This window comes from Eschrichtius robustus, chromosome 13 (genome assembly GCF_028021215.1).
Source record: "Eschrichtius robustus isolate mEscRob2 chromosome 13, mEscRob2.pri, whole genome shotgun sequence".
Lineage (NCBI taxonomy): Eukaryota > Metazoa > Chordata > Mammalia > Artiodactyla > Eschrichtiidae > Eschrichtius > Eschrichtius robustus.
The window spans coordinates 54,417,134-54,432,999 of NC_090836.1; the positions used below are offsets into that span (position 1 = coordinate 54,417,134).

The 15,866-nt window shown below is 34.3% G+C and overlaps 1 protein-coding gene across 2 annotated transcripts in view; it reads left to right on the top strand.

The window, feature by feature from the left end:
• The window catches only part of LEMD3 (LEM domain containing 3), a 65,940-nt gene extending 50,583 nt beyond the window's left edge, over positions 1-15,357 (top strand). For both annotated transcript variants that reach the window (XM_068561381.1, XM_068561382.1), the window contains exons 5-13: positions 1,384-1,463; positions 1,550-1,695; positions 2,643-2,744; positions 2,853-2,955; positions 3,633-3,811; positions 9,965-10,046; positions 12,646-12,751; positions 12,858-12,936; positions 13,156-15,357. In XM_068561381.1, the coding sequence (XP_068417482.1) occupies positions 1,384-1,463; positions 1,550-1,695; positions 2,643-2,744; positions 2,853-2,955; positions 3,633-3,811; positions 9,965-10,046; positions 12,646-12,751; positions 12,858-12,936; positions 13,156-13,319 (1,041 nt within the window). In that variant the 3' untranslated portion in view covers positions 13,320-15,357. The remainder of the gene's footprint in view (positions 1-1,383; positions 1,464-1,549; positions 1,696-2,642; positions 2,745-2,852; positions 2,956-3,632; positions 3,812-9,964; positions 10,047-12,645; positions 12,752-12,857; positions 12,937-13,155) is intronic.
• The last annotated feature ends 509 nt before the right edge of the window (positions 15,358-15,866 follow it).

The window sequence follows — 15,866 nt, forward strand, 5'->3', positions numbered from 1 at the left end:
GATCTTCATGCAACCTCATTCTGTGAAAAAAACAAGTAGAAAAACAGTATGTGTAATGTAATACCACTTTTGTTTTTAATATTTTGATTTAAAAAATACATAATCCACTTATGCTCAGCAATTCTTAAACTTTTTGCACTCCTAAAATTACTGATGATTCTAAATGACATCTGTTTGTGGGCTAGATATGTATTTATTTATACTTAGATATATATTTGCCATGTTAAAGTTAAGACAACATTTAAAAATTTACTTATTCATTTAAAATAAGAATAATGAATTTATTACGTTAACATAAATACTGTATTTTTATGAAAAATAACTGTATTTTCCAAAATAAAAACATTTAGTGAGAAGTGGCATTGTTTTATATTTTTGCAAATCTCTTTAATGTCTACCTTAATTAAAAATAACCGACTTCTCATATCTGCTTCTTCGTTTTAATCCATCGTGATGCTGTTTTGGTTGAAGTACCTCAAGAAAATCTAGCCTCACACAGATACGTAGTCAAAACAGGGAAAAGTATTTTAATTCTCTATTCCGATAATTGTAGATATTCTTCAACACCAAAACTCTACAAGTAGTAGTTTCTTAAAGATTAGCGGCAATGTAGAATTTAAAACTATGTCAGCGAACTTTTCGTACTCATACTTTTCATACTAAAGCCCTTTGGTCTGTTTTGCAGTTAGAATGGATCTTTTACCCAAGCAAGATTTTATAGCTCATGATTGTTCATTTGGAAAATATTGGTTCACTGGTTATGCAGATCTTCCAAATGTTGACACATTTTATTATGCCATGCTCAAAAGTCATATTTGTTAATATCACAGCATAGTCTCATTGCAAAGGTTTTCAAGTATTGTGAAGTTGTTAGGCTCATAGTGAGGGATGCGCATTTTTTGAAATTCTACTTTTCACTTGAAAGCTGGAATTTTATCATTGATAACACAATCAGTTGTTTTTCTGGAGTTGATGGGCTTAACTTCATTCACTTGTTGAGAAAACGGCTGTTAAACATCCAAGTCTGAATAATTTGTCATTTGTTCATCTACAGATAGTGTTCCATTAAAAAGGGGGGGGGGCGGCTAATGTACTCTTAATCACAATGATACTTGAAAAGAAAATTATTTTTTTTTTAACCTGTAAATAAAAAAATGAAAAGAAAACATAGCAGAGTGTTCAGTGGTTATCTTAGGGTGGTGGGGAAATGGTGACTTTTTTCTTTTTTCTCCTTTCATTTTTCTGTAATGAATAATACATTTTTATTATGTTATATAGTTTAAAGTGTTATATAAAGTATATTATTTATAGGACAGCTTACCCATAACAAGTGGATGTGAATTATTAAGAACAGTTAGTTATTTTCTCTATTTTTCTTATTAGGATTTAGGTCCTGAATATGAAGATATATTTAACATCTCATTGCAGTGGATTTTTGAAAATGGAAAAGATGTTGGAATAAGGTAAAGGATTTGGTTTCCACTTTGTCCATTTTGTAGTCTAAGAAGTGATTTTGACTCTAAACTCTCCCTTAATTATTTTTAAATAGGTGTGTTGGTTATGGCCCTGAGGAAGAATTGACAGATATAGTTGATGTACAGTTTTTACAATCCACAAGACCACAGATGTCCTTCTGGTGTCGTTTTCGACGTGCTTTTATTACTGTCACCCACAGGTTATTGTTGTTATGCTTAGGTAAGTTGTGAGGATGAGAAAGCAGATACATTGTAGTCTAGAATTTTTGTGTCTGTATTTCACCAAATGCCAGGGTTGAGAATATACTTCTGTGATAGTTGTCATTATAAATCACATCCAGAAGTCTTCAGTAAGGTATAATAATATTGAGGGTTTCTATAATGTCCGTATCAATCTAAGGGTTTAGAAAACAGTGCTGTGAGGAGAGGTGGGAATCAAACTTTGTCTTGTGAATGTCACAGAAAAAGCAAATTTAGTGCATAGATAGAAATCTACTTTAGGAAATAGAACAGGAAGATACAAAAATTAAGCTTATTTTTAAAATACTATATTAGAAATTAACTTCATTAAAATTATTTTTAATTAAAAAAATACCATTAAATGAATTAAAATTTTCATTCAGATTCCTAGATTTTATGTGACTATTTTGATTCATAATAGGAGTTTGGGAGATACTCATTTTTTTTCTTTTTTCTGCCCAAGTCCTGTAAAAATAATTCAGGTTACTTAAAGTTAGAGGTAGTTTGTTTATAGTCTCATAAGACTCACTTTTCTCGTAGCTTAGTGCTGAAAGAAAAAAGTTTGTGAAACATAGTTACGTTACTTTGTTTTCAAAAAAAATAATAGAATTTAAATGTTCAGTTGTCAGCGTCATGAAGAAATGGTTTTTCTGGAGATATTAAGTGACGCTCTGGGAAATGTTTAATATTAAATTTTTCTGTGTAATTTGATCATGTAGGTAATTCAGACCACTGTCTTGAAGGCTTATTCCATTATCCCATTATGGCAGTTAAAATAGTCACTGTAGAAACTGTCAAAATGGCTTTTTTTTTGCTTTATTTTGTTAATACCACATTTAACAACTGACAAAATAACTTCAAGTTGCAGTGAATATTATTGAATGCCATTGACCACTGTTTTAAAAACACAATATATAAATATTGCAGGTGTAGTGATGGTTTGCGTTGTTCTGCGTTACATGAAATATCGCTGGACAAAAGAGGAAGAAGAAACAAGGCAGATGTATGATATGGTGGTAAAGATTATAGGTATAGTATATGTAAAAGTCTAAACTACTTCTAGGATAGTCATTATGTGATAAACGACATGATGTCCAGTGATTGCTTCATTTGTAAATTTGTTTGATTTACTTTCAGATGTTTTACGAAGTCATAATGAAGCTTGCCAGGAAAATAAAGATTTACAGCCATACATGCCTATTCCCCATGTGCGAAATTCCTTAATACAGCCTCACGACAGGTGTGTTCAACACATTATGAGTTGAAGTAAATCAGAATGTTGGTATCTTCTGCAGTCATGAAAATTACACTGAGAGTTGTGACCCGTCTCAGCTAGACCTGTTTTATTGTACAGGCTTTATTTTCGTACTTTAAACTCTTTTCTAAATTTTCATCTATTATCTTCCTGATTTTGAGTGGCATAATAGACAACTGGATTTCAAAATATACACTTTTGATTCTTTGTTGTCAGTCTCTACCTTATTTCCTTTAATTCTGTCTTGATAAGGAAACAGAGACAGAGAATAGCCAGAGATGGTTTATTAATAATGTTTTAGAATACTTCCTTTTGTTGTTAATGAAGCTTTTTAAATAAAAGAATTAAGCAATAACATCTTGAAAATAAAAGATGATGTCACATTCTAAAGCAACATTCTTACCCTAGCAACACATCAGAATCACCAGTGGAGCTTTTGTGCGGGGGGGTGGGGGGGGGTGGGGGGGATACCAGTGCATTGTTCCAAATATAGTCAATCTGAGGTGAGGTTCAGTCATCTAAATCTTTTTGGAAAAAACTCCTCCATAAGCAGTGATAAGAACAGCCCGCGTTAAGAGTAACCACTACCTTCAATGACTAACATTTGAAAAAGATGACAAGCCAAGATGATAGTAAAGTTGTCATTTTCCTTCAAATGATAGGAGAAAAATGAGGAAAGTCTGGGATAGAGCTGTTGACTTCCTTGCTGCTAATGAGTCTAGAGTTCGCACGGAAACACGAAGAATAGGTGGTGCAGATTTTCTAGTTTGGCGGTGGATCCAGCCTTCTGCATCCTGTGACAAAATATTAGTAATACCTTCTAAAGTGTGGCAAGGTCAAGGTATGTATTTTTAGACAACAGAAAAATATAAATGTAATTTTTTCAAATATAAAAGTCTTACGTGTTTAAAGTAAAATAGTACAACTGAAAGATGTATGAAGGCAGAGCTCCCTTCCAGTTCCATCCCATAGAAGGAATCAGTGTTAGCTTCTTACACGTCCTCCCACTTTTCTCCTTGCTAATATAAACAACATGGTTTGTCTTCACTGTGATAGAATTCTAGATACATCACTTTGATTTTTTTTCCTCTTTCGCTTACCAAAGCAACTTAGTATATTAAAGATCTAACTGCATTCTTTTTCCCTGATTTTTTGTGCAAATAAGACACATGTAATTTGTTCTGTATTTAAAACATGTGTAAGTGGAATCATAACTTTTAACTGCTCTTTTTTCAATTTTTGCTTGCCTTTCTCTTTTTCATTAAGAGTCTTCCACCTGCATATCCCATGCCAAGTAGCTTTTGTGGGTATCGTTCCATATTTTTCTTAATGCTTGCATAGTTGCAAAAACAGGTATTTATAAGTTTATAAGAGGGTTTGGTGTTTGGTTGCCTTATGTACCCAAAGTGATAACTGTTACCTCATTTGAATTTTTTGTATCTTAATGGTTATTTACAAAAAGAAATCTCATGGCTAGTTTAATTTGTATTTCAGAACTAGGAATGAGTTGAGTTTCTTTTAATCTTGTTGGATAAAAAGCATATTTATCAATGCTTGCTAAACATAGACTACATGGGAAAGGTAGGTTAATTGTTTTGAAATTGAAATAAAATAAAATCCAATCTCTTCCTGATTTTCTGTAACTGATTTTCACTTTCAAAGAGCTTGAGTAATAGGTTCTATAATCGTGGCATAAAAATAAAGTTTTTATGTTGCCAAAATGACACTAAACCATAAACTATGTGCTTTAGGGTACATGCAGAAGGGTCCTATGAAACCATAGGCTGTCAGTCAGATCTGATTACCTTAGTGCCTTATAATGATGCATGTGGAGTCTCAGCCTAATTTCATCATAGAGCTAACAGTTGGTGCTCATGTATGCATCTGAAGTTCTAGGCCATTGTATTTGTTCATATGAATTTTTTTTTATCATTATAGTTGTCTTATTTTAAAATAAGATATTTAAAATAAGTGAGATTTTCAAGATGAATCCAAAGGCAATTTTCAACTAGATAATCCATGTTGTTCTTAAAAATTAGTAGTGGTGTGATTTATTTAAGTGTGTTAAATTGGACACTTTATAATCTCTAGGATTTAAAACCTCAGACTATTATTTTCACTTTATCATTATCTTTAGCTAGGAAAAGACTGTGCAAAAATGATAAAATACAACTTTAGGTCAGTTATAGTAGTAGTTAAAACTCAACCTGAATTAATACAATATTTTTTAAATCTCCAGCTACTTTTTTTAAATCTATTTTTTAGAAGTTTTATCGTTTTATTTTTTAATTAATTAATTCATTCATTCATTCATTTATTTTCGGCTGCGTTGGGTCTTCGTTGCTGCGTGCGGGCTTTCTCTAGTTGTGTCAAGAGGGGACTACTCTTCGTTGTGGTGCACGGGCTTCTCATTGCAGTGGCTTCTCTTGTTGCAGAGCATGGGCTCTAGGTGTGCAGGTTTCAGTAGTTGTAGCATGCAGGCTCAGTAGTTGTGGCTCACGGGCTCTAGAGAGCAGGCCCAGTAGTTGTGGTGCACGGGCTTAGTTGCTCCGTGGCATGTGGGATCTTCCCGGATCAGGGCTCAAACCCGTGTCCCCTGCATTGGCAGGCGGATTCTCAACCACTGCGCCACCAGGGAAGCCCTCCAGCTACTTTTTACGTATTAAGTGTTTTATCCAGGTTTCAGTGTATTAAATGTTTGGAAACTATATGCCAAGTACTAAGCTACCTTAATTTGCATATTTCTAAATGGGCCATGTAAAGAATTGTAAATTTAATCTCTCTTTTCTTGACAGTCTTTGATAAACAGTTACAGTGATTAGGGGTTCCTGAACCTAGAAAGGAATTGAGAGTAAAGTAAGACACCTGCTACTTAGCAAATAGAAAAAAAGGTGTAATGGCTGAGATAATTTTAGCCTGAAGGCAGCAAATCCTGAGATAGAACACTTGGTAACTATTTACTTGAAGTATACCAATTCAATTTTTGGATGGTTGTGGTGATAAAATGGAAATCTTTAGATTTATAGCAAGAAAGACTTGAGCTCTTTTAAGAATTTCATCATAAGAAGAATTGTTACAAAAAGCTGATAATGAGAAGTTGTTGGAATTTTCTTAATGATAGTTATATATCTTTTTGCCTCATTTAAGAACATATAGCTCTAATACAGAGAGAATTTAGTTTTAATATTACTTACATTTTTATGCTATTAAATATATAGTCTATTTAAATGTAACTAAATGACTCTGACCTAGCTTTTTAAAATGATTAATACATAAAATAAGTTTTGCTTTCATTTAAATATATCTGAGCACAAATGTTGTACTGTATAAAAATGGGCGTATACTAGAGGGTTCTGATGATTTTTTATGTGAACAGATAGTTTAACTTACTAACAAGCTTAATGTTTCTCCCCTCATAAATGCAGTGGTTTAAAAGGTACATGTCTGGGGAGTTCCCTGGTGGCCTAGTGGTTAGGATTCCGAGCTTTCACTGGATTTCAACCCCTGGTCAGGGAACTGAGATCCCATAGCCGCACGGCATGGCCAAATAAATAAATGGTACATATCTGGAGGGTTGGTAATTACAGTAGTCTTTTGAGTTCACTACCACTACAAGCTGTTGTCATTTAATGATACTTTTCCCAAGTAACTGTTAAATAATCAGCTTTATTGAATTTTTAGTTCAATTTCTAAAAAGTAGTTAAATATAAATTCAGTGATAATATAACATTAGTATCTCTAAAGGTATTTTATTTAATTAATTTATTTTTATTTTTAAAAATTTTAGTTTTATTTTTGGCTGCGTTGGGTCTTCGTTGCTGTGCGCGGGCTTTCTCTAGTTGTGGCGAGTGGGGGGCTACTCCTTGTTGCGGTGCGCGGGCTTCTCACTGCGGTGGCTTCTCTTGCCGCGGAGCACAGGCTTTAGGCGTGCAGCCTTAGTAGTTGTGGCGTACAGGCTCAGTAGTTCTGGCTCGCGAGCTCTAGAGCGCAGGCTCAGTAGTTGTGGCGCACGGGCTTAGTTGCTCTGTGGCATGTGGGATCTTCCCGGATCAGGGCTCGAACCCGTGTCCCCTGCACTGGCAGGCAGATTCTTAACCAGTGCGCCACCAGGGAAGTCCCTAAAGTTATTTTAAAGTACCAGTTTGCTGGGGAGCCAGAGAATTATTTATGCTTCTGACAAATGTAATGTTTGGTATAAACAACATTCATTTGAAGGACCCAAAGGTAGTTCCTGAGGTATTTGAAATGTATCATTCAATAACTACTGTATCTCTACATGGCCATGGTAATTAGGGTTTAGTTAGGGAGATAAAGCTTATATCTTAAAAATCAATTTGATCTTTTGGACTACTTTCTGACTAGAGTTGGCCAAGGATAATTTCTCCCAGGTCTGTTATTTTGTGGAAACTTGGGTCTAGGCTAGGATAAGGTGGTATGAATGCTTCTGTTTTCTCTGGTTCATCCCCTGCTGGCCCAGGCCATTATTGGAATTTCAAGGAAGTCGGATTGTCTGCAGCTAAAAGGTCATCTAAGAACAGAATCTGTACACTGGTAGAGAAGTTCGGAAGGTACTAGATGTTCACAAACCTTCTTGATCTGAGATTTGGCAAAGATTTTTCATGTCTAGTGACCATTCCTCCACCCCGTATCAGGCACTGTTCGGACGTTTATGCTCCAGATGTTTCTTATCACTGACAGTTCTGAAATCTTTAATTGATATGCTCTGGTCTTTATCATAAACTCATCCTTTCAACTTTCCTGCTTTATGTATTGGGGAACTCCAGAATCTGATTCTTCAATGCACCTACTTTCTCCAGTTCTTCAGCATTTCTCCTATCTTTACTTCTTTTCCTGTGCATCTTAGTGTTCATGATCCATCTTTTCAATCACTCTTGCTAGTACCCTTAAGTCATCACTTGTCCTTCATCTTACCCTGGTATATTCCAACCAAGGATGAAACTGTTTATCTGTGCCTGTCTATGTGCAAATGGCTGAGCATAGCAGGAGAAAATCATGAAACTTGGCATACTAGTACCTTTATAACTAATCAACCTCAATTAGGTCTTCAGTACTACCTGCCTTTCTTATTCTTACCATTTTTTACTAGTCACTTCACTTACCTACTCTACTCAATAACAATTTTAGATTTCTTCCCCTCTTTTCAAACCTTTTGCCCTTCTTCTCTGTCTTCTCATTCTCAGCCGATGACTCAAATAGAAGCAATCAGATTGTACCTGCCTCAAATTTCCACCACCAAATCCATAGAATTACCAAAATCTACACTCGTCCTCACCTCCTCTTGCAATTGAGGAGCTGTCTCACTTAACAAAGATCCGAGCCCTTCTCTTCAGAGGATCCCTCTGGATCCCATTCCCTCTGGTCTTCTCAAGTGTCTTCCCTTACTGTGTTTTAAATCCCTGCCTCTCCTGGATCTTTTCATCAGCACTTAAACATACTGTAGTCTCATCTTTAAAACACACTGGTGCACTATACATTGTCCTATAGCTGTCTACCTATTTATAGCCAGATAGCATTAAACAATTTACTCACTGTCTTTACTTTTTCACCTCCCATTTATTCTTCAGCTGACTCCAATCTGTTTTCCATCCCCATCATTTCAAGGAAACAGCTCTCAGATTTCAATATTGCTAAAGTCAGTGGGCATTTTTCTTTCCTGTCCTTATTTTACTGAACAGTATTAACAATTGATCCTGCCTTGGAAATTTCTTGTTTTGGCTTTGTGGTTGCCGCTTTCTTCTGGTATTCATCCTACCTCTTACCCTTTCTTAAATCTTCTTTTCTAGATTTTCCTGGTCCTCTAGGTATTGGGGTTTTTCCAGGCCATCTTTTCATCATTCTCCCTGTCTTCCCAGATGATCTTATGCTGCAACTTCATTTTATATATATATTGATAACTTTCAAATTTATATCTTGCACTAAGTCTTCTGTTCTTGTTTTCAGATTTTTATACCCAGCTGTATACTTGTCTTCTTTTCTAAGAAGCACTGGAAATTCAACATGTGCATGAACCTAATGTCGTCTCTCTCCAAACTGACCTTTCCTCCGGTGTTCCTGTCTAATTAATGATACCTACCCCTCCTCAGTTGGTTCTGTCATAAACCTGGGAGTCATCCTTAATCTCTCCCTTAGCCCCTACATGTGCAGTCTTTAAACAAGTCATGTCAAATCTATTCTATAATATGTCCTGATTCTGTCCAGTTATTTCCATCTGCATTGCTGGCCTGTCTTATCCACATTACTATCATCTCCCTCTTTGACAACTATAATAACCTCCTAACTGGTGTCCTTGCCATTCACTTTTGCTTCCGTCTAATTGATTCTCCACATAACACTCTATTTAAAAATTTTATAATTTTAAGAGATCTCATCATACTATTCCTCTCCTTAAAACATTTGAGTGGCTTTCCATCGCTTTTATGGTAATGTCTAAGTGCTTTAATGTGGCCTACATGGTCCTCCATAATCCAACATCCCCTTCTTCAGGTTTATCTTTCTGTTGTCCCCACTCTAGTCACAGTGACTATCTTTTAGTTACTCGAATGTACCAAGTTCCTTCTTGCCTTGGGCTTTGTACAAGCTGTCACCTTTGCTTGAGATGTCCTTTACACCTCTCTTTACTCTGCCTATTTATATTGTATTTATTCTTTAGGTCCCAGCATAAATTATACTTTCTCCTTGAAGTGTTACCTGATATTCACAGATTAGCTTAACTTACACTGAGAGCTTTCTGTACTCTTCTTTCTTAGGATTTACCACAATTATGATTTCTTGGGTGACACTGTTTTTCATCTGTCTCCCCCACTAAACTAAAGTCTGTGAGAACAATGACTGTGTCTGTCTTATTCACCTTGATCCAGGGGTCTGGCTCATAATAAAAGTACGCAGTGAATACTTTTTGAATAAACTGAATGGCTGAATACTTTTCAACAAAATGGAACAATGGAAAATAGTAAAACTAATTTGTTTTTTATAGCATTTCATTTAGATAGAAGAAATTCACCACCAAATAGTTTGACGCCATGTCTAAAGATTCGAAATATGTTTGATCCAGTTATGTAAGTATTATGACGAAAGGTACATGTAATTTTTATTTGGAATATTTGGCTGAAAAATGCATGATACTCTTATAATGCTATGTCTGTAACTGAAAAATCTTTTACTTCTGAATCTCTAACTACCGAAATGTTCTGTTTTTCTCATTTCTTCTTTTTTGTTAAATTTCAAGCAAAGGTTTCACCAAAAGACACAGATGTATAATGATTTGTAAAACTTTTATAAATCTTTGCATTCACTGGGAATCCCCATAGCAGATAAATGCTTGAGTCAAATTAATGACAGATATGATGACAAGCAACAGTACCCTTTATTAGATGTATAAGTCATGTTTGCCACCGTTCTTTGCCTCAGTAGGCAATATAGATGGAAATATCTGCTCTTTTAAAATTTCCAAATCCTACTCGTAAAAAGTTTTCTACAAAAATGTACATACCTTCCCCTCTACAAGACTTGTCCGTTTACTGTTTGAGAAACTTTTCTGTCTATGTAATTACAACAACACATGCATCCAGAAAATAGCACAGTCAAAAGTTATTGCCTTAGACTCCATAATATTTCACATATAAGCTGTAATAATCTTTAGAACTTGCTTCCTAGAGGTGACTACTTATCTGTCCAATGACAAGACAAGTCAAATTCTGTTTTTTAAAAAAAGCTGACAGTAGAAATTGTATTACATTTAAAATACCCATAAGTCCCATCTGATAGCTCATTTATTTCAAGAAATAGTTGATATGGTAAGATTCCAAATAAGTGACAGCAAAATTGTAAATGCGACAAAGCACTGTCAGTATACACATACGCGCGCGCGCGCACACACACACACACACACACACACACACACACACACACACACACACACACACACGCATCCCCTCCATTTTGCAGAGGTAGAAACAATTAACGGTGTGGTGATCCCTCTATTTGGAATCTTACCTCATACCTTAGGGACTAGGAAGTCTATGCCAGTCCAGTATTTTATTACCTGAGATAAAGATTTACAATTTGAAGTGTAACAGCCTTTTCCTTGGACCCACCATCTATATCTCACAAGAAAAACAAATGTGCGTTACTGTAGCGGGAACTCTTTCATAATAGTAAGGTGACTTATTTGTACGAAATGTTTGTCCTATATTCACGCTTCTATTATTTTGGAAAAAAAGAAGCTCAGAATACACTATATACTAAGAATTTTCCTTAAGTTTAGGATTTGAAAATGTCATTAAAAAATAATACTTTACAAGTTTACTGTAACTCATTAAAGTGCTTATTAACATTTGTCTACATAGAAAAGAGAAATGACTTTAAGTACGTAGGATTTTAAACATAAAAATGACAGCACATTTATTCTGCTATAGTAGGCTGATCCTTCAGTGCCTCAGCGTGTGCGTTCTTAGACTGGAAAGTGAGAGCAAGGCTGGGACTTCTGAATGCTAATTATTTTTTAATCTACCTACTGTTAGTAACAAGCATTTATATACTGTTAATTTTAACAATATATGGTTTTTAAACTATCCCCATTCTAGTTGGGTATATATATTGTAAGAAACAAAAGACTTCTTCTGAGTAGGAATATAGCTGTTGATTTTTTTTTTTCTTTTTTCCCCCAGCTGTATTGAGGTATGATTGAAAAGTAAAAGTTTTATGTTATACAACAGATCTTTTGTGTTTTGGGGTTTTTTTTTGCTCATTCTTTAAAAATAATTCTTTTTATTGAAGTATAGTTGATTTACAATATCATGTTAATTTCAGGTATACAGCACTGTGATCCAGTTATACATATATATGTGTGTGTATATATATATTCCTTTTCAGATTCTTTTCCCTTATAGGTCATTACAAAATATTGAGTGTAGTTCCCTGTGCTATGCAGTAGATCCTTGTTGTTTATCTATTTTACATCTATTTTATATTTATTTTATGTATACATTATATATATAAAATAATGTGTATAAGTATATAGTGTATATAGTGTGTGTAAATTAATCCCCAAATCCTAATTTATCCCTCCCCCCTTTTCCCCTTTGGTAACCATAACTGTTTTCTTTGTCTGTGGGTCTCTTTCTGTTTGTAAATAAGTTCATTTGTATCATTTTTTTTAGATTCCACATATAAGCAATATCATAGGATATTTGTCTTTCTCTGTTTGGTTTACTTCACTTAGTATGATAATCTCTAGGTCCATCCATGTTGCTGCAAATGGCATTATTTCATTCTTTTTTGTGGCTGAGTAATATTCCATTTATGTATATATACAACATCTTTATCCGTTCATCTGTCGATGGACATTTAGGTTACTTCCATGTCTTGGCTATTAATAGTGCTGCTATGAATGTTGGATGAATATTGGGGTGCATGTATCTTTTTGAATTATGGTTTTCTCCGGATATATGCCCAGGAATGGGATTGCAGGTTTACATGGTAACTCTATTTTTAGTTTTCAAGGAACCTCCATACTGTTCTCTATAGTGACTGTACCAATTTACATTCTCACCAACAGTGTAGGAGAGTTCCTTTTCCTCCACACCCGCTTCAGCATTTATTACTTGTAGACTTTTTGATGATGGCTGTTGATTTTTGTTTTCATTAATTTTTTAGGGAAATAGGGGATCAGTGGCATTTGGCAATTCAAGAAGCAATTTTAGAAAAATGCAGTGATAATGATGGCATTGTTCACATTGCAGTAGACAAAAATTCACGTGAGGTAAAGTAACTTTTACTATTGAATTCTACGTTTTGGATTTGTTGCTACTAAACTAAGACTATTTATTTTCTTTCTTCCCTTTTTATTTTTTTGAAAAATACCACAGGGTTGTGTATATGTTAAATGTCTGTCTCCAGAATATGCTGGGAAAGCTTTTAAGGCATTGCATGGCTCTTGGTTTGATGGTAAGAAATTTGAGTATGACAAACATTTTGAAAAGATAAATTATGGTTTACTGTTAAACTATACCAGATTTTAAATTAAAGAATCTTAGGTTAGCATTTTTAGAGTAATAATTTTAGATTATTTTATTTGTGTTTTGTGTTCATGTATCTTTTACCACAGTTTGTTTTCTATTAAGCACATTCATACAGATCTAAAATATTATTTTTATCTTACAACAGGGAAATTGGTTACAGTAAAATATTTACGACTAGATAGATATCACCATCGCTTTCCCCAAGCTCTTACTTGCAACACTCCCTTGAAGCCATCAAATAAACATATGAACTCTATGTCTCATCTTCGTCTTCGGACTGGCCTAGCCAATTCTCAAGGAGGTTCCTGAAAAGACTTTCTTCCACTCCTAGGACTGTTCTTTACAATAGGAAAATTCCTGTTTGGCTTCGTCTCCCTTTTTAAATGCTTTTTGTATGTAATATTTTTATTGAGTACAGATCTGTTTGAACGTTCCAGAAATCTTAAGGTTCCAAAGGGACTTAGCAGTGAAGCAGCAATGCTGGGTAGATAGAATAATTGTTTCATTCAGTTTTTGGAGCTCAGTTAAGCCAATGCACTTAAAGTTTTGCATGAGGAACATTGACCTTATTAAGCATTTTCAGATGTGGTGGTTGTTATTTTTGCACCAAGAAGTGTTTGGATAACCACACAAAAGCATGGTGAAAAGGCTTCTTGTATTTCCATAATTTCCTGTAAACTAATGTTGTGAATTTTTGTATACAGTCACCTACATAGTTCCTTACAGGCTAATGTGGTAAAACTGTTAATTTCCCAATTTAATCTTAGGTTTCTATTGCTTGTAAGAGATTCATTTGCTATAGCTGGAATATGGGAAAATCAATTTGGGTTTAGTGGTTACATATAAGTGGATGTACATGTACTTAAACTGGCTTTTGTATATATGTATAAATGCTGGTGATGGCGAAAGTAGTCTTGTTTTGTGAGGATGTCTGCATTAAAGCAGTAAAATAAGCTTCCTATTTTATTCATAATCTAATGTGTATATATATGTATGTGTATATATGTGTGTATGTATATATATATATGTATGTGTATATGTGTATATATACACACACATATATACATATGGCTGTACTATCATATAGATCAAACAGCCAAACACCTGGAAGTATTAGATAAAAGTTTAAAATATCTTTTATAGGTTTTATATAAAAATGTCTGAGTATGATATTGTGTGAAAGTTCCGATACCAGTTGTAATGGATTCAAATTTATGTGAGCAATAAAAAAGCAATTGGCAGATATTGGAAAAGTATTTTGTGAAAAGCTGTATTTATTATAAATACTAGGGCTATGACATAGTACCATTGGGATTAAGTCATTTTCCCAATCTATTTATAATTTAATGAGATGTTAGCTTCCCTGTTGTATGTCAAGTTTAAAGCAGGGCACATTGTTGCAGCAAAATGTGTATTTGAGAAATTATATTTGCAATTTTGGGTCATGAAAGTTTGCAGTACAGTAAATGCAGGAGTGATGGTTGCTTTGTGCCTCAGTATTTACTTTGTTTCAGTGAAGTTACCTTATTACTGTTTATGATTTCAGATTAAAATAGTTATGGAGCAAAGTTTACTTGTAATGTAACAATTGGCTTTTTAAAAATAACCTGTTGATATGTCGTTGTCAGTCCAAATGAATATGTGAAACAGCTGGAATTGTACCAATTTTGATTTTGTTTAAAGCTCAGTTTTCTTTCTTTTTTTTTTTTTTTTTAATTGTATATGTGTTGGGTTTGCAGCATGAACTTGCACAGTTAATGCACGTTTTCTGGTTAAGTAAACATGATGCACACTGTTCTGTAACAGAAAACCCTATTGTGCCTTACCTATGTGCTTTTGTGGGCACCATGTTTATGAAGAATAAAAAATGATTTGTTATCTGAAGAGAATAAATTTTAAATTCTCAGTTTATGTCTCAGATGCTAAAGTGTGAAAATATAAATATATATATAATATATAAAATAACCAATCTTTCTATATTTTATGTGCATCACAGTGATTTATCTGTGCTTAGTGACCCCATCTTGTGACCTGTTACAAGAGTGAATGTAAAAAAGAGTTGTGGCATTTTAAGAGGTCGCCTTTTGATGCAGATGCATCTTTTTCTTGCTTCTAAAACATAGTCCATGTAAACATTGTACATTTATTATTGTAATATATACTTTTATGCAGCTTATTTTACCTGAAACTGTTAAGCCGACCAAGATCCCTCCCTGCAAGACAGATGGGAATGTGTATAATAACTAGATATTTGAGAAGTTCTGAATTTTGATGTAATCTGTTACTTGTCCTGTTTAAAAAAAGGAAAAAATTCTAATTAAAAATTTATTAGGTTTTTTTTTTTAAATGTGTCTTGGCGTTAAAAAAAATTTTTTTAAGTGCCCTGTGTCTTTCTTTTCTTTTATTTTTTTTTACCAGTGAAAATAGATGCCTTTATTTTTAATCTTTTTTGGTATCTGTAAATATATGTATGCTTATAAAAATGGATGAAGACCCTAAAGTTAATTTTAACCATCCATTCCTCAGCATCTTTTCTTTATGAAAATGTCTTTGTCTAACTTTCAAGCGTTTGGCTTAAAGTGGGGCAAGAATGTAAATCAGATGTATCACTAAAGCACTACTTAGTTTAGCTAGACTTTTTTTTTTTTTTGGCTGCGTTGGGTCTTTGTTGCCGCATGTAGGCTTTTTCTAGTTGTGGCAAGCGGGGGCTGCTCTTCGTAGCGGTGCACGGACTTCTCATTGCAGTGGCTTCTCTTGTTGCGGAGCATGGGCTCTAGGCAGGTGGGCTTCAGTAATTGCAGCACGCGGGCTCAGTAGTTGCGGCACATGGGCCCTAGAGCATGCATGCTTCAGTAG